The 25,934-nt window shown below is 49.0% G+C and overlaps 1 protein-coding gene across 12 annotated transcripts in view; it reads left to right on the forward strand.

The window, feature by feature from the left end:
• The window catches only part of ERI3 (ERI1 exoribonuclease family member 3), a 123,007-nt gene that overhangs the window by 38,994 nt on the left and 58,079 nt on the right, over nucleotides 1–25,934 (forward strand). For 10 of the 12 annotated variants that reach the window (XM_053660364.1, XM_053660360.1, XM_053660361.1 and 7 more), the window contains one exon: nucleotides 2,731–2,822. The exons of 1 other annotated variant lie outside the window; for it this stretch is intronic. In XM_053660364.1, coding sequence (XP_053516339.1) covers nucleotides 2,731–2,822 — 92 coding nt within the window. Of the gene's footprint in view, nucleotides 1–2,730; nucleotides 2,823–16,510; nucleotides 17,668–25,934 lie in introns of those variants that run through there. One more of the 12 variants, XM_037149302.2, reaches the window with a different exon arrangement.

Below are 25,934 nucleotides of genomic sequence, written 5' to 3' on the forward strand. Positions count from 1 at the left end.
CTACTCATCTGTTTATCCATCCATAATCCACCCATCCATCTATCCACCTGACTCATTTGTTCTGAGTAGGCTCAGGCTGGGCTCCTCTAGACCCTCAGCAGCGGTGGGTGGGAATGATTGGGAGGGTTGGGGCTGACTTGGAAGACTGAGGTTATCTTAGTGGTTCCTCCAACCCTTTATCCATTCAAGTAGGAGGGAAGGAAGAGGACAGGCCTGATTACTAATGTGGTATCACCTCTGTTACAGGCTCATAGTAGAAAGTGCTCACTAAATATCTGCTGCATGAGTGAATGGCCTAGGCCCCAAGCTTCCAAGGACCCCAGTGAATATTAAGTGCTTTTCATGGTGAAAGCCCAGTCGTGCGTGGCATTGCTTCCCAACAGTTTTCTGTCCTATCCTGCTGTCTTTTCCAGGACTACTGTGCAGGAGTTGGGGCAGTGGGGAGCCAGTAGGTGACTTAGGGTGCTCCAGGTTTGCCTTACTGCTTTTTGTGTAAAGTCTACTTTCTTTTCTTTTCTAAAGATTTTATTTACTTTTATAGAGAGGAAACGGGAAAGAAAGAGAGGGAGAGAAACATTGATATGACAGAGAAACATTGCTTAGCTGCCTTCTGTCCCTGTCGGGGACCAAACCTGTAACCCAGGCTGATGCCCTGGCCAGAACTGAACTTTTGCTTTGCAGGATGACACCCAACCGACTGAGCCATACCAGCCAGGGCCTGCCTTATTTTCGTCATGTGACTTGGGGGAAAGGCTGTGTGTATGTGTGTGTTTCTGTCTGTCTCCGCAAAGGGTTGGGCCAAAGTGGCTGGGGACACAAACCATTCTACACTGGAGGGTCTAGAATTTAGGGGTGGGGGGATCCTTGGTCTAAGGAGGATTCTCTGGTATACCGATGATGAGGAGGGTCTATGTAATATGGCCCTGGGGCGTAGCTCTGATGTCTCTGATGTTCTGGGAGATTAGACTGCTGTAGCCATGGAACTAGATAGGATTCTTGGCCCTACTCAAGGACTGCATCAACACAAGCCAGACTTCCAGGATCTCTGAGATGTACAGGGAGCCAACCTACACTTGCCAGAAGTAATTTCACTTCAGGATTTCCGTGTACTCTTCATTACCTGCGGGCACGCAAGGCCCTTCACAGTCTGGCCTAACATAGTGTCCAGCTTCAATTCCTGTTCCTCCTTCTGTACACAGTGGAGTGTGGTCACGTTATACCTTACCTGTATTCCAGTCGGTCCAAGAATAACCACCGAGAAGGCCCTATGCTGGGTTAGAGAGCGACACAGGGAATAAGACAGATAGGAGTCCCTGCCTTCATGGTGCTTACAATCTGTGAGGAAGGCAGACATTAAACACATAACTGCTTGTCAGGTACAAAATGGTTGGGCCTGTGCCTCTGCCTGTGATCTCCTTTCCTGTGTTCTACCCTGTCAAGCAAACCACCAAGCCCCTAATTCAATTACCCTCTTTATGAAGCCTTTCTGACTCCTTTCCCTGAAAATAGCAGAGCTAGCCACTTCCTCCTTCTGATCCTATAGCATTCTGGTTACTTCTTTAGTGCTGCATCTATTATTATTGTATTATGAGATCTGCTTCTCTCCCCTTCTCGCCTACTGTCTATTTTGTGGTAGGAACTTAAGTACTGTTTTACATTTACATTTAATTCTCAAAACAACCTGTAAAGTTAGTCATCCTACCTCCTTTTATAGATGAAGGAAGCTGAAGTTCGAGGAGTTAAATGACTTTTAAATGACTTCCCATCAGTGACACAACCAGGATATTGAAGAGCCAAGGTCCAAACCCAGATGTGTCTGACTTTCGGTCCTGCGTTTCTAACTACCATGTTGTACAGCCTTTAAAAACAGCCCTCCCGTGTGAGCGGGCCGGGGTGTGATCTGCTGCCCTCCTGCCCCATGCCTGGGATCGTCTGGAAAGCAGGCTATGCTTCATGAATTTTTTATGATAATTCTGTCATTATAGACTGATTTTAGTATTTGTACTTGCAGTGTGAGTGCAAATAATAAAACCTATCAAAGGAACAAAGGGAGAAATAGACTTACACTGTGTTTAGGAGCAGTTTCTCTCCCTACCTAGGATTTGAGCTCAGCCTTCAAAAGAATCCGTTGAATTTTAATCCTCAACCAAGAGAGGAGAAATATAAAGTCTGGGGCTAATTATGAGCTTTGCTCCTGCCCAGCGAAGGGCTTCTTCTGCCAGACTCATGGTGGAAATTAATTTTACTTTCATTTGGGGAATAACCAAATTCATAAGTTTGGTTAATAAACATTTGGTGGGAGGGTAAAATGAATAAGTGAATGAATGGACCTGTGGGTTGGAGCCCTGCTTGGGTACCAGCCTGGTTTCAAGCCCAGCATAACCTATGTCTATGCTAGACTGTGCCTTTGAGGACCAGAGCTATTTGGACTGATTTACCGGGATCTGTCCTTATCCTGTCTGGGGCAGGCTGCCAGGAACAGGGCGTGGAGGGGCCCCCTCCCCTGCAACACTTGGGCTTGTGGGCTCTTCTTGCAGGGATTGTCCTGCAAGTGACTTCATAGTTCTGAGCCAAAGGCAAGAGCCCAGAGCAGAGCCATGGCTGGATGAGATTACAATTTTCTCCTGCTCTGATTACAAGCAGCTTATCTGCGTTTCACTGTTGTGGCTCTTCACAGACTCAGGGAAAAAAAAAGGGAAATCTCATCTGTTCTTGTTGTGTACTTTTCAGAGGGTCGATGAGTGGATGGCGAAGGAAGGCCTCTTAGATCCAAACGTCAAGTCAATTTTTGTCACCTGTGGAGACTGGGACTTAAAAGTCATGTGAGTATGAGAAGGGCTACTTCGCCAGTAGGGCTTGGAATCTGTGGACCAGTTCTTGCCTTTCACAGACTTAAATGCCTAAACCCACAGGGCAGCTAGGTCAGGGAGTCCCTGGATTTCGGGGACTGCCAGGATAAGGAGAGGGCTGGGAGCCCTGCTTTCCGCCTGTGGAGCAGGGAGGGCTAGATCTACTGGGACTGCTGTTGTCGGGCCTTGCTGCCATTGCCAGGTCTCACTGCTTAGGAGAGCCCTTCAGTGCCGGGCTACCCGTCAGTGCCCTGGAAGGAAGGAGTTAAAAGAGGTCTTTACTGCTGAACCAGATGTATAGTGTTTATTAGTCTAAGTGTATTTTATAACCATAGGTACTCTTATTATTTTTGCTTTTATAGATGAGAAGATTAGGGTACAAAGAGGTTAAGTAACTTGCCCGAGAACATACAGAGCCAGGATTCAAACCCAGGCAACCTGGCTCCAGGGTCCTTTCTCTTAACCATTACATTGTACCGTCCTCTTATCTGGGATACAAGGCCCTGATGACACGACTGAGAGCCCAGTGGTGGGATGAGACAGGGCTGCTTCCAGGAAGTTGCCTACGTCACCAGCTTCCTCTCTTTTGCTTTGTCCCCAGTGCTTTCTCTCCTTTGTCTCCTGATCCTGGAAGACAAAACTCTGCTAGGCTGACACTTTTGCCTCCTGTCTATCTTATGGATACCTGGCTTCAGGCAGCCCCCAGGGAACTAAAGTGGGGTGGAGGTGGTGGGGGCGTTGTTTGCTGAGTATTGATAGAATCGATAACCCTGTGTTCTTTGTGACTGAAGGCGGCAGCAAGCAGTCAGTGTGTGTGTGTACGCGCATGCACACCTGCATTTTTGAGCGTGGGATGGGGTGTCAGTGGAGAGTTGGGAGTAGCGGTTCTGGTGTGATATCGCCTGCCCAGTCAGGCATTATCTTCTCATCAAGGTCTTTTTTATGCCTTTTGGATGCTGGGCATTGAAGCATAGTTATGCACCCGGCCGCATGGGTGTCAGGCCTGCAACTGGACACCAACCCTCTAGGTAAGACAGGAGGAGGAACAAGCCCAGGTCACATAAACACCTACACACCTCATCTCCCATATCCCTTAGGTCCTGTGCACACACTTACTGCACACCTCCAGGTCTGCACACGCAGCTCCCAGAGCTCCAGATGACACTCCTTTGTCAGGGAGATGATGTAGGTTGGGTTGATATGAATCGGAAGAGGGTCCCATGGAGGAAGTGAGCAGGAGGAAGGCTGTTATTGTTTATGGTATCCAGGGCAGCTCTGAGCACTGGAGACAGAGAAAGGACTTAGGTGGAACTGTCAAACAGGAGAAGCTGTTCAGGGTCGGGCAGCATACAGGCCGACACCCACAGGCTCCTGAGGTCCAGCCCAGAGGCCTAGCTTCTCCAGAGAGCCTCCCAGGACTCCCACTCTTCTGGTGGTTTTCTGTCTTTGGTGTGCTCACATCACAAACACATTTCAGGATCTGTGTTAACTGTGACTCTTTTGTGACTGGCATGAACGTATACACACAGGGTGGGGGAAAAGCAGGCTCATAGTTGTAAGTACATGAAACACAGTTTATCCTTGTATTATTACTAACTAATGATTGTATTATTTTTCATAGGAACAGCTGTAAACCTACTGTTGCCCCATCCTGTATGTGCACATTGAAAATTTCCCTGGGCATGAGGTTGGGGACTCCGGGGCTGGTCCTCCTAAGCTTGGAGCCCAGCCCATTCTGGCTGGCAGCACCAATTCAGCTGTCGGCATGGTGGGCACTGGCAGATTTTGGTGACTCAGGAGGCCGTTTTATATCTTCACAAGAAATGATGGAATCAGTGTGGAATCAAAAGGGGGCATTGGGTTGTTGAATTCAAGCATGTATGAAAGGAAACTAGAATTTAAATGAGCACATTCCATATGTCATTTGGTCCTCCTGTCTTCTCTGGTAGGAGGTGGTATCCGTTTTATAGCAGAAAAAGGCAAAACGAAATTAAAAACTGAGGCTCAAATTGGTAGAGACGCATAGCTGTACAGAATTGAATTCCAGCACCAAAGAGGTTCCAAAAATAACCCAAGGACTGGGCAGACTGTGGGTGTCAGTTTGGGTTTGGATTGGGAAAGCCAGCAAGGCTCTGATAGAGCACGCAGGAGGAAGCGGACGTCAGGTGGCAGGGACTGGGGGGAGGGGAGCTCCGTGGCTGCCTTTCAGAAGCAGGGCTCTGCATAACTGCTGGGAAGGCTCTTAATTAAATGTGTAACAAAATAAAAACAGCCAGAGAGGAAACCTAAGTGGTGCTGCGTGACAGCGCACAGCTTAGCGGCGTTCCCGGAGCTGCGCGTCGGGAGGCTCTTGTCAGAGCCCTCGCCTTCTCGTGCGCCCGGTAAAGGCCGATGACGAGCCTGACAAGGGTGGTGTCACACTGACACCCACAACTTGTTAGTGGGTGCCTTCCTTTTTATGTCGACATCCACTTTCAGAGTTAGCTAAGTCTAAGGAATTCAGCAAGTATTTTCCTTGCCCCCTCCAGTTTCCTGGAGCCGAGGCTCCTTGTGGCTGTCTTCCCTCTCTCCCGACCAGCTTCACATCACTTTCGTGGGAAAGGGCCTGATTAGTGAAGCACCGAGAAATGAGAACTGAAGTGGCAGCGGAAATCCTGCTGGAGAAAAGAAACCTGCTCCCATCCTGACAAAATTGTTTTGTGTCCAGCTTTTGTCAAAACTGGATGAGTTGCTACTCCAGGTTTACGTGGGCTTTGATGCCACAGTCACAGATCCTGCTTAGATGGATTTTGATTTAGTAAATGGGGATTTAATTTTCTTTCTAAACATGTTTAAGCTACAACACTTGTTCTGGAATTGGCTCTTGGTCAGCTTGCCTCGCCTACCTGACCTGCCTTTGCTTTGACTTACCTGGTATTTCTTGACGCTCCTCATGGAGTTTTGTGTTCTCTCATCAGTTTTCTCCCCTCTCCTCTCCCCCAGGCAGGAATGTTTCTGTAAAGGGGTTCCATTTCTGGCACGGTGGAAGGGTAGGGTTGGCGCAAAGTGAGGAGTGACAGCTGCACAGATGCCAGCCACCCTTGAGAAACTCAGATTTTAGTCTGCGGCTTGAAGATCTGGGTTCACCAACTGAGCAGCACAGAATGGCTAAGGAGCTAGATCAGGGTCTTTTCCAGTGGCCTGTGGGTCTGAGGAGAGGGCTGGGTCAGGAAGACAGAAAGATCGGGGTAGGAGTGGATGTGGAGCGGGGTAGGAAGAACTGACGTGAGGGAAGGCCTGGCCCTCTGTGCAGCCAGGGAAAAGGACCCCTGGAGAGGATGAGGACGGTCAGACTCTGCTCTGATGAGGCAGGGTCTGTGCCTGCTCAGGGTCTGTTGTGAGGACCTTCTCCTAGCTCAGCCTCAGTTCTGAATGGTGGTTTCCTTCCATGGGAGATTGAATATGTATATGCTGGGCTGCCTTCCTCATGAAGTGTGCATATTACTCCCTTCTGTTGGTGCTGTGCAGATGGGGACCTGGAACACTTGGTTTTAGGAAGTCTGGAGGTCAAAAGATACTTGCTTAGATCATCCAGTTTTACTTGGGGGACATGCACTCAGTGGAGACTGCTTAGGGTGTCCTGAGGACTGCAGCCAAGTGGCCAAGACTATTGAGCTCTATGGAGTGAAGTCCCATAGAGATGTCACCACATACTGGGACACAACTGTGGTGTGACTATCCTGTGTGTGTGTGGGGGGGGGTGTAGGATATGGAAGAAAGGCTGAGACTTCTTGGCATCATTCAACAGAGTTGACCACATATCCTTCTTGAAATGCTGTTTATCTTTACTTTTCTCTGTCTTCTTTTCCTCTAGCTTTCCCTTCACAGCGTCTTAGAGATGATTCTCTCTTTTTTTGTTCAATTTTGTGTTTGTTAAATATTGGCATTTCTTTGGTCTCCATCCTAGCTGTCTTCTTTGTATTCTGCTTGCTCATCCTCACCAGAATGATCTCATCTTTTGCCATAGCTTCAACTGTCCCCTGTGTGCTGCTGTCTTCTAATCTTTTTCTGCAACTGGGAAATGGAAACCGACATGAAAGCCAAGATCCCACTGAAGAAAAGACACTCTCCATCCGCCATCTGAACTCCGAGCCTTCCTGTCCAGCTCCCTGTTCTCTGTCCACACCTAGATGTCCATAGGCCCCTTAACGCTCAGGGGTTATCTTTCTCTCAACCCTAGACCCCCAGCATTCCCTCAGATAACGACTGGCACCGTCTGCTCAGTGGCTCTGTCGGAAACCTGAGAACCATCCTTGATTCCGTCCTCTAGTCATACCAATTACTTGCCAAATCCTGTTGAGTCTTCCTCCCAGAGCTTCCTCAGAGTCCTTGCCTTCTTTCCATCCCTATTTCTACTGCCCTAGTTAATGTCACAATAGTCTTTGTGGGTTATTACAGAAGTCTTCTCGACTCCGATCTTGCTTCTTTTATTCCATTTTTCTAATTGCAGCAGATTATGTCACACTCCGCTTAACACCCTCTCCATTCTTATCTTGGCTGCTGGCACCTGAGTCAGTGGAGGTCTAGACTATTACGTTCATTTTGATGTGAGGGCATAGTTGTCCGGGAGGTGTGGTTGGGGGTGATTTAGGGCTGTCTGAGAGCCTCCTTGCAGAGCTACAAATGAATGAATCCTCAGATCTATTTTAAGGAAACCATTGCCAGTATTGTTTGGGCACCTCTGTCCCTCTGTGTATTTGAAAGCCTGTGGGGCATCTAAGCATGCAGTGCATCTTACCACGTTACTGAGCCCTTGAGAGCCTTGCCCTTTGCTCATGGGTGTGCCAGAGGGTCTCAGCAGTAAGCTGTATCACCTTTGATCAGCAGCCTGCTAGGGGAAGGGGCTTGAGTAAGAACTCCCTGGCAGTCCTGACTTGTCTCATTTCCCAATACTTTTATCTGTCACTGCAAGCGCTTGGGCTCTCCTCCTGAACTAATTAAGTTTGCATGTGTTTAGACACATTGCCAAATAGGGCTTAGCAAAGCGGAACTGAGCTACATCTCTTTCTGAGTAGGGAAGGAAGGGTGTATGAATACTCCCCTATGAGGGCCCGAGAGAAGTGTGGATGACATGGAGTGGGTGTGTGCCTATCAGAGGCATTCTGCCCTGGCCCTCCTAGGGACACAGCATACCTGCAAAGCAACCTTCTAACTGGCTGGCAGGGGCAGGTGAGGCCCACCTACCAGCTCTCTTAGTGAATTGGGCATTCTAAGAGGGCTGAGGATGGATAGAGGGCAGGCTCTGAGGTGGAATTTTTCTCCCAAGCACAAGCAAAACCGAATGTCAAGTTTAGTGGGATATGCAGGGGGAGTTTGTAGGGCTGTGTGCTGTTTGCTGTCAGCCTGAACCTACCTGGGCCTAGAGCCACCTGTGGGGCTAATAGAGTGCAGTTGGCCTTCCTTCTAAGACTGTGAGAAGTGGAGTGGAAACATGGGCAACTGAAGGCCCAGGTTTTCCTTTTTGCCTACAAGGCTCCACCCAGTTTCCTTACGCAGTCTCGTGATCCTTCTGAGGTAGCATCAGGGGGAGATGGGGAGAAGAGCAGTGCTGTCCAGAACCTGCCCTCCCTGGAGGTGAAGTTCAGCCTGACAGGTCACCGTAGTGAGATGATGGCTGGCAGTATGATTCTGTGTCTGAACGATGATCGCCTTTCCCTAGTGCTGGGTGGCTTGGGGTCTGAGATGCACTGTATCAGGACATACTTGAGTCCTGTCCAGACAGCAGATATGGGAGCCTTACCACATTGTGGATTCCTTCTCCGAGGTAGGGAGTGAGGGTGTTTTCTAGGGAGAGGGCAGGAGAGCGAGCTGACAGCCATGGTCAAAGCTTCAGTCCTATAGCTCTGAGGTCAATGGGTCAGCCTTCTGGCCATGCAGAGTCTCAGTCAGGCCAGGCTCCCAGTGCATGCCAAGTGTGTGTATCGGGGTGGGGGGGAGGTTCTGCAGGTTGTATAGGAATTCTGGGCCTTTGAGCTGCAGCCAAAGCCCAGGGAGAACAAGAACCAGACCTTCTGCCCTCCTTTCAGCTTCCCTAGAGCCCTCTCGTCAGCAAAGGTGCATCGGGTTAGCCCCAAGAAGGCAGCTTGAGTTGATGGGGTCATGTTTCAGCTGCAGCTAATCCAAGTCACTCGATATAAATCTGTCCCTGCTGCCTCTCCCCTCCCTCCCATCCCCAACCCACAGACAGGGAAATGAATCCTGGCCCTCACCCTGAATACATCATGGCAGGCCTGCCTCTAATGAGAGAGGGCCATTCATTGTGGGGTGAAGCTCCCTGCAGAGCCTGGGATGCCATTAATTAAAGAAGAGCCACCTGAAGCCAGTCGTGCAGTACAGCCTGCCACACACTCAGATGGAGTGGTGGTGGGGTAGCCTCGTTAGCCTGACAGCTCCTTAGGCCGAGAGTTTGTGGGCTTGGAAGAGTGAGGGATGCCTGCCTCCGTCCGAGAGCTCACATGCCTCCGGGGCCGGCATCCTCACAAACGCAGGACAGCCCCCTCTGCGCATGTTGAGGGGCCTAGAACTGGCATAAAGGGGCTCCTGATCGTGGGCTTGGGGGACCATCCATTTGCCACGGCCCTAGGGCAACAGCAGGTTTCTGTGGAGGCCAAGCAGGCCCCTAGTTCCCTACCTGTGCTCTCTTCTCACTGTTCCTCAGAGCCTGAGCCTGTGGAGTTGGCCTGCTGTGCAAGGACTTTGGGCCTAGAGGGTCATGGGGGAGATGCTTGCTGTCTCCCTGGCAGACAGAACGTCTGGTGTTCTACTTCCGGGCACTTCTAGGCTGAGGGGTGGAACCCCAGTGGCCAGCCTCATCTCCCCCCCTGGGAAGGTGCCAGAGGGTTTTAAGAACTTTAGTGATTATAGCAACCCTGGGAATGGAAGTTTTGCTCAGTTAAAATTCCAATAAAAATACAGGAATCTGTGTAGGAAATAATCAGGCTTTGAGATGTTTCGGCAGTGGGGTCTCAGGCTTTGGTCTGCTGTAGAGTTGCTGCCTGGACAGCTCTTTACTGCTTAACTGATCCTAAGGCAAGTGTTGGTACCTGGGTCCTGGTTCCTGTCACACATGGAGCTCCCCTTGACCATCTGCGAGGGTCTTAGTGCCTCCTCCTTGCTGGCAGGAAGGGCTGTAGGCACTGAGGCCTTTGCTGTAGTCCAGAGTTGGGGCAGCTCATCCAGTCTCTGCCCAGCTTGTCAAGAAGACAGATTGGCCTTCTGTCTGTGGCTCTTCAGAGCAGTCTTTGGGAGGCTGGTTCTATGCTCTGTGGCAGGATTTGACAGACAGGCTGCTTCAGAGAGCCTTGGAAACAGCTGGGGTCATGACTTGACCATCTGACCCATCTCTGCTTCCCTAGAGCTCGCCTGGTATGGAATGGAGGCTGCGTGGGTCCACCCACCAGGCTGTGACACCTAGGACCTGGGCTCCATTCTTCTGTGATTTAAACGGTTTTGGGTCTTTCGAGGCCCTGGCCACTTGCTTGAGCCCTTTGTCCTCTGGCAGATAGAGGGTGAAGGCTGAAGGGCTTGTGCCCTGAACACAAGGAGAAGGAGCACTGTTGTTCTTAGAATTTTTTTTCCCTTTGAGTGAGATATTTTTGTGTTTTTTCTTTAAACTCCTTGTATGACTTTTGAGATCCAACTATTTTTTAAGTCTTTCTAGAAATTAAGGTATGAAATAATTATAGTAGGGTACAAAAGTATGCAAATATGAAGTGTGTAGCTCGCTGTATTTTTATACACATGCACACCTGTATAATCACCCCCAGATCAAGATGAAGAAGCTTTTCCATCAACCAAGAAAGTTCCCTCGTCCCCCTTCCCAGGCAGTAATGCCCTCCACCTGCCAGGTAACCACTGTTCTGACTTCTGTTACTCTTGCTTAGTTTTGCTTGTTCTTGACATTCATATAAATGGAATCATACAAGATTTATTCTTTTTTGTGTCTGACTTTCTTAGCTCAACATAACATATAGGAGATTCATCCATGTTGTTTTGTGTATCAGTTCAGCCTTTTTATTGCTGTGTAGTCTTCCATTGTGTTACTATATTGACTTATTCTTCTTTTGTTGGACTACCTACCTTGTTCAGTCCTTGAATACATGTTTGTGGAATGAGTATGTGAATGTTCACTCTGATATGAGGATCTCCCTAGGTCTGTCAGCTTGTCCCAATCCCCCTCACCTTTTAAAACTTAACTCCAGCCCTTTGGGCATGTGTTCTCTCTTGTCTCTTCTGAAATCCACACTGGCCTCCCTCTTCTCTGAATTCCTGTGATAGGAAGAGGCTGGGCTGACCCCAGACCTGTGGTAGTGGCCTTTGGGCGATACTGACCCATTTATTTATTCTTTCAGCAGATTTTTATTGAATACCCATTATATGCCTTACACTGTTGTATTGAGGATATAACAGTGAACAAAGAGTTCAAATTTCCAAAACATTCTCCCTTTATGGAGCTTCCATTCCAGTGCATGAAGCTAGCACTCCCCTCTGCCCTTTGGACCCCAGTGCCAGAAGAGTCTTGTTCAGGTTTCTCTGTCCTGTGGGATTCTGTAGGACCTAGCTGGCATTGGCCCTCGCCACCTTGACAAGGCCTCTCCAGGGCTTGTGGGCTTTGGTCTGTCTTTTCTCCTGCTGCTGCTGCTGCTGCTTGGCGTTGAAAGGGTTTTCCTATATTGGTGCTTCCCTTCCACTAGCTAGGAGTCTGATTCCCTCTGTGAGGGGAGAGAATTAATCTCCAACTTTCCATGCCTGTAAGGTGAGTGACCTCTGTTTTGTCAGCGCTTGCCAATCTGTCCTCTAATTCCCAGCCAGGATAATGGAGACATTACTTTGTGCTAAAGCAAAGCACTAGTTCTTTGAGTGCACACCAGTCCAGACACTGGGAACAACAGGGCAGCTCAGTGGCGATCTCCTCACATGTGCACAGGCACCTGGAGGCTATAGGGGCACTGGCACCTGAGTGGCTTTGGTCCTGAACTGCAGTTGGCAGATTCAAGGAAGGACGGTGCCCCACCACCCCATTCTCCCTAACCACTCTCTGTGCCAGTGGGGCAGCCGCTTCAGTGCGGTCTGAAATGGGTTTCTTTTGTCAGGTCCTAAGAGCACACGAGAGGCTGTGAACACCCCAGAGTGGAAGAAGAGTTGGAGAGCAGGGCTCTTGGAAAGTGAAGGCCAGGGAACTCCAAGGCCATGGTTTGCATGGCCGCCCATGGTTCAGTGACCTGTGGACTCCAGGGCTCAGCTCTGCAGGGCTTTGGGAATGGTGGCTATGAGTGGGTGGGATCAGTTTCGGTGTCCCTGGCTAAAGGGTGACACGACTCAAACTTGTTAGTTCTGTAAAACTGTTTTTTCCGAAGCCTGCAAGGATGTTGGTTTGGGGAAGAAAGCCAGCCAGCCCAGAGAATCCCGGGAGCCTGACAGGCCTTTTTCTCTGCGATTCTTTCTTGCAGGGAGCCTGAGGCAGCCTGTCTCTTTGTTAACAGAGTGACAGCAATGTGACACCATGGAAATAATTACTAACAAATCACGGTGCTGACTGCAAACAGCTCTCTGTCTTCAGAGGCATGTCAGGGTGCATTAGAGCAGGACTGGAGAAGCGGCGGTGTGGGGGCTGCAGCGCAGCCCGCACTCACTCACTCCTCTTTTCCTCCCCCTCCCGGGTGGTCTGCTGCTGTGACTGACTTTCCTGCTCCTTCCCTCTGCGTCAACTAAGGGTCCAGCCGGATAAGTGGCCTGTGGCTGCTCCCACTTCCTCTGGGAAAGTAGCTAGGACCCCCATCTTTGCTAAGGAACCCCTGGGTGGTGACAACATCCAGGGATTTTTTCCATTACAGAGCTTCCGAAAGGCAGAAGCACACCCCATTTCTGATCTCTCTGCCATCTGGGACCAGCTTTATCTGCCAGCGGTTTTGAGGTGACAGTATTTTCTCTCTCTGGACCCAGAATGTGGGAGAAGCCTTGCCTCCCAGTGTTGGTTCAGCTCCCTTCCCCCACTGGCTTTGGTTTCTTCTTCAGTTGCCATAGTCAGTTTTTGGTAAGTCGACTTTGTCCATTCCCTCTTGGTTAGCAGAGTGATTGCTCTGACTGTCAGGGCTGTAAATAATGTTCCTGGCATGTGTGGCTGGAGGCAGCCGCGTGGGGTGGGGAAGGGAGTGGAGGGAGGAGCCGCACTCCCGTGGCTCCCTCGCTCGTCCCCCTCCCCTCTCATACAATATTTATCCAGGGATGGGAGTCAGATGCAGCGACCTCAGGGGTCACCCAGTTAAATAGCTTCTGAACCTCCCTGCATTCTAATTGCTGCAGTTGTCCTTTGCTCTGGAGACTTCTCCTCCCCATTGTCTGCCGAGGCACACACTAATGGCTGTCCTCCCTGGCCCTGCTGGGAGGCGTGTGCATATGGGGGTGGGTGAAGGGCTCATGGCTACCTTCCTTTCCCCAGGGATAAGAGAATCTAGGGGCTATTAACAAGTGGCTTTAGCTAGGAGGAGCACCGAACCCTGCCTTCTTCTTGCTCCCTCCTCAAAGCTCACCAGAGAAGGAGGTCCAAGCAGTGGGCTTGGTTAACGGGGCCAAGGGCTTCACCCATTTCTAATCCTAGTGATTCCTCTACGGGGGGACAGACCCTTGAGGATGCAGCTGAGGCGCATCATCCTGTGTTCCCATGGTCCCACATACAAGGTTTAGAAACTTCTTACGAGTGCTATTTCCTATTGAAATATGCTATATTTTGCCCCCAAATTGGCCACCTGCAAAACCCTCTTTGGTCCAGATGCTGATTTAGATTGCTGATGACGGTAGCAGGTAAGCCCGAAGTGCTGATTTAAGAGTGCATGTGCCCCACGTCTTCTCTAGGGCCCTCTTGTGAATGTCAGTTACCCTACAGCACAGCTGTCTTCTGAGGAGTGCTGTTGGAAATGCCACTGGAGGTGCTAGGCGCTGCCTGTCCTGGAAGCACGGGCGTTTCAGCTGTGGCCTAACGCTGGCCCCCGCTGAGAGCTGCTCTGGGCCCAGTGAGCGCTGTGCTGGGAACTGTAGGGACCACCAGGTGATCAGGACAGAAAGAGCAGCATGTGCATAGCTAATCACAGGCTAAGTGAGGTAGAACGTGAGAATTCTATGAAGAAGATACAAAACAAATACTATGAGAACCCAGAAGAGCATATCAGAGAGGCCAAATGGGCAATATTTTTTAGTAAACTTTTTTAAAAAACAAAACATTAAAGAAAGCCCAATATTACAAAATATAGAAAAGCTGAGCTGTTCTATCTGAAGCTGGGACAAGGCCCAGCCTATTCTTCCTTCTCTTCCCCCAGCCCACAAAGTAGCCTGATATGGGCTTCATGGAGTGCAGTTTAAAAACTAACCTGTTTAATGCCCACCCAGAAGTGTGACTCTACTCACAGGTCTTGAAGGATTCAGGGGAGCTGGGATCAGGGCAGAGGAGATCAGCCAGGGGTTTAGAGGGACTTGGAGCAGAGGTCAGACTGCATCCCAGATCCTGAATGCTTGTAGGATACCTCTCTGCGGAGCCTCCAGAGGGCATTGTAGGCCATACAAAGGCAGCCCAGGCAAAGGGTCAAGATGGCCAGAGGCCAGGTAGAGACTAGTAGGGGATGAGTGAGGTATCTTGGAAACAGTTCAAACTGCAGAGGAGCTCCTGTTTTCCTGGCCAAAACAGAATGAGTAGCTCATCAGCGGAGACACTGACCAAAGTGCCCTGGAAACCTCCCGTCACCCGCTCCCTCTCCTCCCCCTCCCCACTGCCTGCTGCCTGCTGCCTGCTGAGGCCTCTGCCATTCCATCTGGAAAAGGGAGCTCTGGCCAGGTCCTGGTGGCAGCTCCAGCACTTCCCGCAGTCACAACAGGTGGGGCAATATGCCCTTTCCCTGAAAGAATTGCCCTGGGAACGACCCTGGAAAGGCACTTGTCTCATTTTACTGGAGAGGGGCTGGGGAGATACAAGTTAGTTGATTTCACTGGGCGTTTGTGGCACTGGGAAGGTGCATGTTATGTTGTTCCATAGGATGTTTGTGGCAGTGTGTGCTTCATGTGGCTGTTTATGTGGGCTCCATGTGTGAGCAGTGGGGGTGGAGATAGTTGGCAAGCAGGTGAAAAAGCAGTGGAGCAGAGACGTGCTATATACAAGTACAGTGCCCTTTGGAGGCATTGAGCAACTGCCTGCCAATGGGGATTTGAGGTTGGTTTTCTCAGGGAGGACTGGCTACCTGGTCTGTGGGGAGCCCCTCCACACCCCTTGTGTTCTGGTTTCTGTTTGGGAACTCTCCAGAGCAGCATGTCTGGGAATACTTCCAGCTGTGCTGCCAGACCCAGACGCAGGTGACGGCCTTTCGTTTGTACCATTGGGAAACCAAGAGGAAATTAAATGTCATTTGCCCCCTGCATAGCAGGTCGCTGCCAGATCAGACACTGCTGATCAGAGCTGTGCACAGAGGGTACCCAAGGGAAGGCTTATGCTTGCAGCCATGCCCTCTGAGCTGTGGAGACTCCCAGGTGATGGCCTGGCTCGCTCCCAGGCCTTTCTCTGCCAGTCTGGGTTCACCCTGGCCCGGAGCCCAGCTCTGTGCTACGACAACAGCTGTGGCCCCTGCCAGGCCAGAGGTGTGCGTGTACCAGTGGGAGGGAATGGAGGGGAAGGGCAGTGGGGGACATACAGGAGACAGTGAGGTGATCAGCCCCTCTGCAGAGGAGCTGTATGGTATTGCGGAAAAGAACAAGGCCTTTATTAAAAATTAAGAGACCTGGATTCAAGTCCCGGCTTCTCTGCTTACTAGTTGTAGGGTCTTGGGAAAGTCACATTACTACTCTAAACCTTCATTTCCTCGTCTGTAAAATGGAGATTATAATAAGCTCTAGCTCCTGATATTTAGGGAAAACAGCTTCCTGTTGGGACTGGTGCCAGAGTTTCCTCACCCCACCTTCCCTAGGTCAGGAAGGATGGTCTGGAGTCCCCTGCCCATCTGTGAAGTGAGTTGGCTGAAATTGTTGGGAAGTAGGGTAGGTGGTGAGTCTGGCCCTGAAGCTACAGCTCGTAATCTCTCCCGGCCCGAGGCCTTTCCTTCTTGTCCTGTTCCTCTCAGCCAAGCATCTCAGGCCGTTATGAGTGAGTGTGGGTGGTGGTGGTCACCCTCCTACTTGTGAGCCTCAGCTGGCTCCCTCCAGCCTCACACTCGCTCTGCCCTTCCTGCTTGAGAGGATTGCAGAGTTTGTCCCAACCCTTCCCTTGCCTTGAAGTCCTGGTGGCAGACCCTCTGCAGTGACATTTATTAACAGGACTAAGGAAAAGATGTTTTAATACTGCGAGAATTCTCCCTAGAAAACTCTCCACCCCCTACTCACCCCCCCATCTGAAGCATAGCTTGCTAGTGGTGAAATTCATTAGTGTTCCCTGACAGGCAGTGGCGACAGAGCCGCTCGCTGTCTGCTTCCCGCTCCCTCGCTCTCATGCTGCTGCTTCACGCACACTGATATTTAAAGCTGATGGGCTGCTTATAGACTTCTTGTACCATGACAAGTTTGGGGAGGGGGTGGGGGAGAAAGAGACAGACAAGGAGCCAGCTGTCACACTGGTATTTCAAACAGTACTCTCTCCTGACCCTTTGCAGGCTCCAGCAAGTGTATCATCTTTCTGAAGCCTGTGGTTGGAATTGTAACCTGCAGCCGTCCCAGAGGATGGGGGCAAGTGTGGGGCAAAGTGGGCTGAGAGGTCGGCAGTGTGTTCTCTCAGGGCTGTGGGCAGGCAGAGAAGAGTAGAGGACTGTGTGTGTGTGTGTGTGTGTGTGTGTGTGTGTGTTCGCGTGTTCAAGCAAAGGTCTTGTAAGTGCCCCCTAACTTTGTCCTTCCATCACCGGAAACAAGAGCCCTCACTCAGTAGTCTCTTCTAGAGTGGTCATTATGTTTCATGCTGTGGTTCTCTTCTGGGTGGGCCTGGAAGCTACCTGAGTGTGGGAATCAGACTCCATTGGTCTCTACCCCATGAGGGGCCTGGGTTTCGGCGATAACTGTAAATGTTGGGTTGGCCAAAATGTTCGTTTGGTTTTTTCCGTAAGACGGCTCTAGTAGCATTTAGCTATTTTTAACTTCATTCAAAACAATTTTGTTAGATTGTATTGTGACAGATATCATATCAGCATGCATTTAAAAAGCTCGTGAATTTTTGTGTAGCCATTTTAATATTGAAGATGGAAGAAAATAAGCAACATTTGCAGCATATTATGTTTTGTTACTTCAAGAAAGGGAAAAATGCAACTGAAACACAAAAAGATTTGTGCAGCGTGTGGAGAAGGTGCTGTGACTGATTGAATGTGGAATATGTCCTAAGAATCCAGAATCTCCGATTCAAAAGAACTATGTACCCCAATGTTCATAGCAACGCTATTTACCATAGCCAGTGCTAAAAGCAGCCTAAGTACCCACCAGCAAATGAATGGATCAAGAAACTGTGGTACATTTACACAATGGAATACTATGCAGCAGAAAGGAAGAAGGAGCTCCTACCCTTCGTGATAGCATGAATTGAACTGGAAAATATTATGCTCAGTGAGGTAAGCCATTTGGTGAAAGACAAATACCATATGATCTCACCTATAAGAGGAATCTAATGAACAAAATAAACTAACGAACAAAATAGAACCACAAGCATGGAAACATGGAACAGACTGAAAGTGACCAAAGGGAAAGGGGAGGGTGATAGTGGTGGAAAGAAAAGGAAGGGGCTAGACAAAGAACATGTGTGAATGACCCATGGACATGGGAAACAGCATGGGAGTAGACTGTGGGAGTGGGGTGTTGGGATGGGCAGAGGAGGGCAAAGGGGGAAAAATTGGGACAAGTGTAATAGAATAACAATTAAAAACTGATTTTTTAAAAAGTGGAGATTTTTTTTTTTTTAAGTTTTGTGCTAGAGATTTCTTACTGGATGATTCTCCTTGGTGGGTTGAGCAGGTGAAGTTGATAGCAATCAAACTGAGACATTAACTGAGAACAATCAATGTCAAACCACATGGGAGAAAGCCAACATACTCAAAATATCCACATCAATAAAGTTATTAGTGAAAGTGAAAAATGTGTCTTTTATTTTATGGAAAAAAAATGGACTTTTTGGCCAATCCAATGTGTGGTGGCAGTTGGGGTAGAAAGTTTCTCCCATTTTCTGTCTATACTGGGGCCTTGGCTTTTGATCCCTGTTTTGTGCCTGCTGATTCTTTGTATTTAGAGAATGAGTCCCAAGGTGCCTCCTCCATCCACGTCTCTCACCCCCAAGCTTCTTGGAATTCATTTTCGCAACTGTTGAGTGGTTCTGGAACTTCCCCTTCAGCTGTCACCCTCAGTCGTTTCTCCAGGATCCAACACCTGGCTGAGGCGCTGTCTACTCAGCGCAGGTGGCCCAGAAGCATCTTCGAGGATCGTTGCAGGTTTGGTCTCAGCAGGCCTTCTTAGAGCCAGAATCCCACAAGAGCACTTATTTATACAGTATTTCCCTTGGCTGGCTCTAACCTTCACAGAATAGGGCACGCAGGTGACATAACCACCTAAAGACGTGTGGTCACTTGACCAGGTTGTCTCTTGGTGTGGCAGGGCATGTGCTGCATGAGGGTGGTACTGCACTCTTCCCCTGACTGAGCCCCCATCGGGGGCCCTCCTGGCCCTTGGCTCTGCAGTGGGGGAAGTCGCTGGGGAATAGAACAGGCTCCTCTACGCCCGGCTCTTTTCAGCCTTGTCAGTGCCATCAGTGCTGCCATTGGCTTCCTCAGCTCCAGCACAGCAGTGTGGGGTGCACGCGGTGTCCAGGGACAGAGGGGTTACTAGTAAAAAACACACTGGACATCTAGTAGAGGGTGGAACCAGAATGCCTTTCTGCCTGTAGACTCAAGTATATTCTTGAACTGCCCAAGGTGGTCTTTGATGTGATCACTTCCTATAACCTCCTTTCCTTATTATCTCCGACCCTGAACTCTGTCCTGTAGGCCTCTAGAAGGGGTTGCTGGCATGAGGCTGCTGTCTGTGGGCCGTTCCTTTCTCTCCCTGTTCTTGCTGATCCTGCATTGGCTGAAAGCACGGGGTGCTCAGCCTACCAAGGGTGGCCCAGGCCACATCTTCGGCCATGGTGCCATCTTGCAGGTGAGATGGAATAAGTAGGAGGCTCAAGCATTAATTTTTTATACATCAGCAGCAGCCGTGAGTGAATTCAATTATGAGTCTGCATTCTCTCTACCCTCCTCCCCACACTGTGCTGGTTCAGAGCAGAGACTATAAGGAACCTGTTGAAATGAGAAACCCCTATTTCCTGGCTTGACCCCCTCACTAATTCGGGTTAAATTGCTACGCTATTGCGGTGGTGACACATTGTGCCTGCCTCTGTTTGTATAAGAGGCTGCAGTGGGGGAGGAAGGACCAATTTGTGCTGAGATAAAAGGTGTCACAGGCAGATAACTAACGTCCCAGCCTCGTGCCTGCTCTCATTGTTGCTCAATTTGCTTCGTGTGGAAGCCCAGCCTTCCCTCTCTCTCCCTTCCCTCCCCTTTCTCATATTTTACCTCGATGCCACAGCGTAATGATGCCCTGCATAGTGGGGGAGGAGATAGGCACCTCTGGCTGACAGCCCTTCCTGATAACCAAATTCCAGCCCATCCATCACCAGCTACTCTCCTCAACTTGAGGAAAAGTGATGGTGAAAGGCGGGCCGTTTATCACTCGTGTCTGTTTATCTCCTCTGGGTGGGAAACAGAACAGGAGGGACAAAGAGCTGGGTCCCCAGCTCAGTGTGGCCTGGGCTGGGGTAGCCTGCTTGCGCCGGATGCAGACTCACATCCTGCTGGCTGTGGAGGCTCTGACCAGGTAGGACTCCCAGACTGGGAGCCAGTGGGAGTGGAGCCTTTCCTGAGGCTCATTTTCAGCGCTTGGGGAGAACCTAGGGAGTGTGGCAGTTCTGAGATGCAGGACAGCCAGCAACGGCATTCTCTGGGAACGTTTGTGTTGAAATGAGCAAGTGGAGGGACCTCGCATAGAAAACAAGCCCAGCCACCCCTCGCGTGTCCCCTTGGCAGGGGTTTGCATCTGGATGGTTGGCTGGATCTACTGGCCAGTTCCTTCCCCATGCTAGGACTTCTGTGCCTCGATGGTCTGGCTGTGACCTTGAAGAAAACAGAGCCTTTCTCCCTGCTCTTCTCCTTTGCTTCTGAATGCTTCCCTTTTTCTGCATGTCAAATGGGACAAAATAGTTTGCCCTGGCAGGTGAGCAGCATGTGCATTGAACACCAGAACTGACAGCCTATATCCCGCCAAGGTCTGGGTCCCATGGCCTTTTCAGAGAGGCGGCAAGGGGCCAAATATGGCTCCAGATCTGGCTGACCTCCTCCTCTTTAAAAGCTGGAGCCTGCTGAAAGTGAGAGAGGCATGCATCTCCCTGATTTGGGGTTGTCCCTGTGACTGAAAGAGAGAAAAGCACAGAAAGGATAGTGCCCATGACCTTTTCTAGCACTGGTGCCTGCTTTCCTGCTAGTCCTAGCTGTTGGTGTCTGTCAGTCTGTCAGTCTGTCAGACCTCCATGGACGCTGCTGACCTCCTCGACTCTAGCAGTTGTAGCAGAGCCCCCCGTCTCTGCTTGACCTAATCTTCAAAGCTGAGCTCCTGCTCACAATGGCTTCATCCTGTCTGTACCCATTAGCGCGGGTGGCGTTCCCTTAATGAGGTAGTCCCCTGCCTTGGCTGGCGCCCAGCTAGTCACACCTGTTTGCCATCAGGGCTGTCTGGACCCAGCTCGAGTGCTGGGTTGCAGGTGGTGGGGCTGGATGAGGGGTGGGAGGGGAAGGCGGGCTCCTTTTGCTTTGTGCTGTACACTTATTGGGGGGCAGTTTCTCATAACCCTGTTCCTTCCATACTGTTTGGTTTTTTTTCTGAGCAGAGAGAGCTCTCTGCTTTTTTTATTGTTGTTGTTACTTAAAAGGAGAATAAGGGGACATAAGGAGTAACCCATCTTTTCTAACTTCCCTGTGGATGGAGTAGTGAGGAACCCGTCAGGTGTGTAAGGGTAGGGTTCGATGTTCTGTTTTGATGGCTCTAAGGGGCCAGTGTGCTAAGAGCAAGCCACATGTTAAATGCCAAAGGCAGAGTTCTGGCCCTAAACCCCACACAGTATTTGGAAAGTAATCATATCCCTCAGTTTAGTAGAGTCCACAGGCAGGACTGGGGGGCCCTTCCTTAAAGGGGGCCCCTTGCATTCATGAAACTGAGGGAAGTTTTGATTTGGTTGAAAAAATCCCATTCCTTTTTATGGCCTGGACATAATTGGCTCTTTTCTATTGGCCATCAGTGATGTCATTCCGACCCTCATAAAGAAGGGGAAATCACACCTGTGGACTCTGTGCATAAAATTTCATTGGGCAACAGTAATAAGTATGGCCAGATGATGTTTGGGCAGTTGAGGAGTTTTGTACCCAGTGATTCCAGCTGCACGGAGACCTGGGCACCATAAACCTGCCTGCACGTTCATGCCCACAGGCTAGTCCAGGGCCCACTGCCAGTGGCTCTTTTCTTGGGATCAGTATCTGGTAGGAACGAGCAGCATTCAGACCTTTTGTGTCAGGGGGAGTTTTACACTTTTCCTTTAGAAATTGGTGGAACCATGTACCCACTGGTACCCACTGGTACCCACTGACCTTAGCTGTGGGATCCTAAGAACCTTGGATCCACATATGACCTTGAGCAGTGACCACCGTGGCCCTAGACCATGCCTTCCTAGGGACTGTGAAGAACTCTTGAGTACATCTGTCTAACTGGTGTCTGTGCAGTCAGGAGACTTAGATTCCGTTTCTAGTTCTGCCCTTGGCTGGTTCCAGCAAGTCCTTTTTCTTCTCTGAGCCTCAGTGTCATCTTCTATGTAAGGGATGATGACTATTCAAATCCACCTTCTTCACAGGTTACTGTCCTGGTGCTCTCTAAGCCGGGGTAGGGTTCAGTCATAGAAATGTGTAGCTGTCTTCCTATGGGGAACCTGAAAGTTCAAGTTGGAGCATTTGGCTTTGTAACTTCTATGAAAATGGGCCTGGGCCCTGCTACTTCTGTAGTGAGTACGTCTTGAAGTCGTAGGGCTAGGACCAACCGCAGGCTAGAGGACTCAACAACCCAAAGCTTGTGTGCAGACTGCGCGTGTACCTGCAGGAGACTGGAGCCGGGAGCGAGCGAGAATGCGTGTCCTGTTCTCCTCTGCTTCAGTCAGCCTCAGGGTGTGGATGGCCCTCAGGATTGCTGCCGAGCCATACCTGAGGCTAAGTATCCAACCCAAAAATTCGTCTGCCAGGGTGTCCAACCCGCGGGCTGCAAGTGGCCCAGGATGGCTGTGAATGCAGCCCAACACTATTGTAAATTTACTTAAACTCTTTTTTTTTGCTAATCAGTTTTCATTAGTGTTTGTGTATTTAATGTGCAGCCCAAGACAACTCTTCTTCCAGTGTGGCCCAGAGATGCCCAAAGCTTGGACACACCTGGGTCTGTCCTCAGTGTGGCTCCTCTGGTATAGTTCAGCCTCCAACAGAAGCAGGCAGGATTCTACTGAGCTAGACCCTTACTCACTAGCTGGGTAGAAATGCCTACATTTGAAATCTTGCTAAAGAGGGAGCTTCCTCCTTCCCCAGGGCAGGCCACAGCCAGTGAGATTCTTGGCCTGTGTCAGCTGAAGAATCAGGACGCTGGGACTGGCTAAAGGAGAACACGGTAGGTGCCCCAGGACCTCTGCCTTTTGCTGGCCAGTCCCCCTGACTGTTCCTTTGTACTGGGTTGGCCAAAAAGCTCTTGTTTTTTTCTTTAAAATAAAAGGCATATTTTTTATTTTCATCAATAACTTTATTGATTTGGGTATTTTGAGTATGTTGGCTCTCTCCCATGTGGTACAATGTTGATTATTCTCAATGAATGTCTCCATTTGATGACTATCAACTTCAACCGATCTCCCTGACTGGAGCATTGTCCAGTGAGAAATCTCCAGCGTGAAACTTCACAAACCACCTTTGACACATTTGATCAGTCACTGCACCTTCTCCATGCACTGCACAAATCTTTTGTTGTGTTTCAGTTGCATTTTTACCTTTCTTGAAATAATAAAGTATAATGTGCCACAAATGTTGCTTATTTTCTTCCACCTTCAATATTAAAATGGCTACACAAAAATTCACCAATTTTGATAAGTTTTTTCAAACATACACTGGTATGACAGCTGTCATAATACAGTGTAACAAAATTGTTTCAAATGAAGTTAAAGATAAATAAGTACTACTAGAGCCATTTACGGGAAAAAAATGAACAAACTTTTTGGCTGACCCAGTACATTCTGCTGCTTCCGGTGGTCCCCTTCACTCACAGACCTTAATGTGCTTTTCTAAAAATAGCTGAGCTCAGCAAGCATTTTAGCAAATACTAAGGATAGGGAACATGAAAGAAAAATTGAAGGAAATAAGAAAATTATCCAAACATTACAGTTCTGCTTCTTAAGAAACTGCATTCTATTTCCTAAGGCTACCTTTCCTTCCAAACCTTGCCTGGTTTTCTTGTCTTCTTTGCCCTTGGTTCCCACACGGACACACCCTACCTAAATATTACTTCATCATCTTGGCCTCAGCCACAATTTCCCTTCCAGGAAAGTGACTGGTTTTGGTTAATGTCACTGTGCCACCTGGGTGTTTGAGAAGAACCTTCTCTTCGGGTAAAATATCACTGGTCTTACAAAAGTAGATCTTTACTGTACTGCTTGACACGAGAGAATCAAGCTTCTTGTCAGTGTCTGTCCAATAACCGGGGAGTAACGGAGGGAAAGACTGAAACTTTCTGGGGCGGAGCCAGTCATCCCAACTGGCTTCCCATTGCCAAGCTTCCTAAACAGGGAGTTTGCACGTGCAGTCTCCACTCTCTTGTCTCTTACTCTTAAGCACTCTCAGGCTCCCTTCTGCCCTCACCAGCCCCCTGACTCCAAATCCATTGGGCGTTTCTCAGGCTCTCATCGTCTTTGACCACTCAGTGGCATTTGACCCTAATGACCTGCATTTTCAGCTGAAAAATCAGTTACATACAGGGTGGGGCAAAAGTAGGTTTATAGTTGTGAGGATGTGAAACAGTTTATTCTTGTTTGATTATTTATTAGTTATTGTATTCTTTCTCTTATGAACAACTGTAAACTACTTTTTCCTCGCCCTGTATAGGAGCCCAGAAAGGGGGAGCTTGCTTCCCTGTAGTCGAGGTTGACCACAGGGGATGTGAAGTGGGGTCAAGAGAGCATGTTTGACTTTGGGAGACCAACACCCTGAAAAAGATCCAGGAGTCCTGCCCTCTAGGTGTGGGGTGGGATGGATGAGTCCTGATTCATGATACGTTAGCCCCTGTGGACTTTTTTTTTTAGTTTAAAGTGGAATTGAGTTTATAAATGAAGCAGTGAGACAGAAAATGGGTTCCTCCACAGATAGAGCAGTCTCCTGTGGAATTTTTTTAATAATATATTTTATTGATTATGCCATTACAGTTGTCCCATTTCCCCCCCTTCATTCCCCTCCACCTGCACACACCCCCCACCCATATTCCCCCCCCTTAGTCCATGTCCATGTGTCATAAGTTCTTTAGCTTCTACATTTCCCACACTACTCTTGCCCTCCCCCTATTTTCTCCCCACCATCTATGCTACTTATTCTCTGTACCTTCTCCCCCTTCTCCTCCTCTTCCCACTCCCCTGTTGCTAACCCTCCATGTGATCTCCATTTCTGTGGTTCCGTTCCTGATCTAGCTGTCTGCTTAGTTTGCTTTTGTTTTAGGTGTGGTTCTTAATAACTGTGAGTTTGCTGTCCTTTCACTGTTCATCTTTTTTATCTTCTTTTTCTTAGATAAATCTCTTTAACATTTCATATAATAAGGGCTTGGTGATGATGAACTCCTTGAACTTGACCTTATCTGAGAAGCACTTTATCTGCCCTTCCATTCTAAATAAAACCTTTGCTGGATAGAGCAATCTTGGATGTAGGTCCTTGCCTTTCATGACTTGGAATACTTCTTTCCAGCCCCTTCTTGCCTGTAAGGTCTCAATTTTGAGAAATCTGCTGACAGTCTGATGGGAACTCCTTTGTAGGTGACTGTCCCCTAATCTCTTGCTGCTTCTAGAATTCTCTCCTTCATTTTAATCTTGGCTAATGTAATGATGATGTGCCTCAGTGTGTTCCTCCTTGGGTCCAATTTCTTCGAGATTCTCTGAGCTTCCTGGACTTCCTGGAAGTCCATTTCCTTTGCCAGATTGGGGAAGTTCTCCTTCATTATTTGTTCAAATAAGTTTTCCACTTCTTGCTCTTCCTCTTCCCCTGCTGGTACCCCTATAATTCAGATGTTGGAACGTTTAAAGATGTCCTGGAGGTTCCTAAGCTTCTCATTTTTTTGAATTCTTGTTTCTTCATTCTTTGCTGTTTTGTTGTTTCTTTCTTCCTTCGGTCTACTCCCTTGCTTTGAGTCCCAGTTTTCTTTCTATCACTATTGGTTCCCTGTTTATCTTCCTTCATTTCACTTAGCATATCCTTCATTTTTTTCATCTAATTTGTGACCAAAATCAACCAGTTCTGTGAGCATCCAGATCACCAGTGTTTTGAACTGTGCATCTGATAGGTTGGCTATCTCTTTGTTGCTTAAAAGTATTGGCTCTGGGGCTTTGATTTATTCTTCTGTTTGAGCCATAATTTTTTGTTTCAGTCACACCTGTTACGTATGAGGGGTGGAGCCTTAGGTGTTCATCAGGGTGGGGCCACCCAATGGCTGGGTTGTGACGTTGTATGTGGGGGCGGGATCAGAGAGGGAGCAATGGTGCTTGTTCTGCTCTCTGATTTCAGTCCCCTCTGCTGCTTCCCACAAGCAAATTGGACCCTTCTGATGCTGATTCCCAGGTGGGTGGGCTTGTGTACGTTCTAGGACCCTGTGGTCTCTTCAAGGAACTCTCCTGTGAGGCTGGGAGTCCCTCCCTGTACCTCAACCCCCACAAGTGTTTTCTGTCAGTGCTTTTAGGCTTTATTT

The sequence above is a fragment of the Artibeus jamaicensis genome, unplaced genomic scaffold, assembly GCF_021234435.1.
Source record: "Artibeus jamaicensis isolate MK-2021 breed Jamaican fruit bat unplaced genomic scaffold, CSHL_Jam_final scaffold_847, whole genome shotgun sequence".
Classification (NCBI taxonomy): domain Eukaryota; kingdom Metazoa; phylum Chordata; class Mammalia; order Chiroptera; family Phyllostomidae; genus Artibeus; species Artibeus jamaicensis.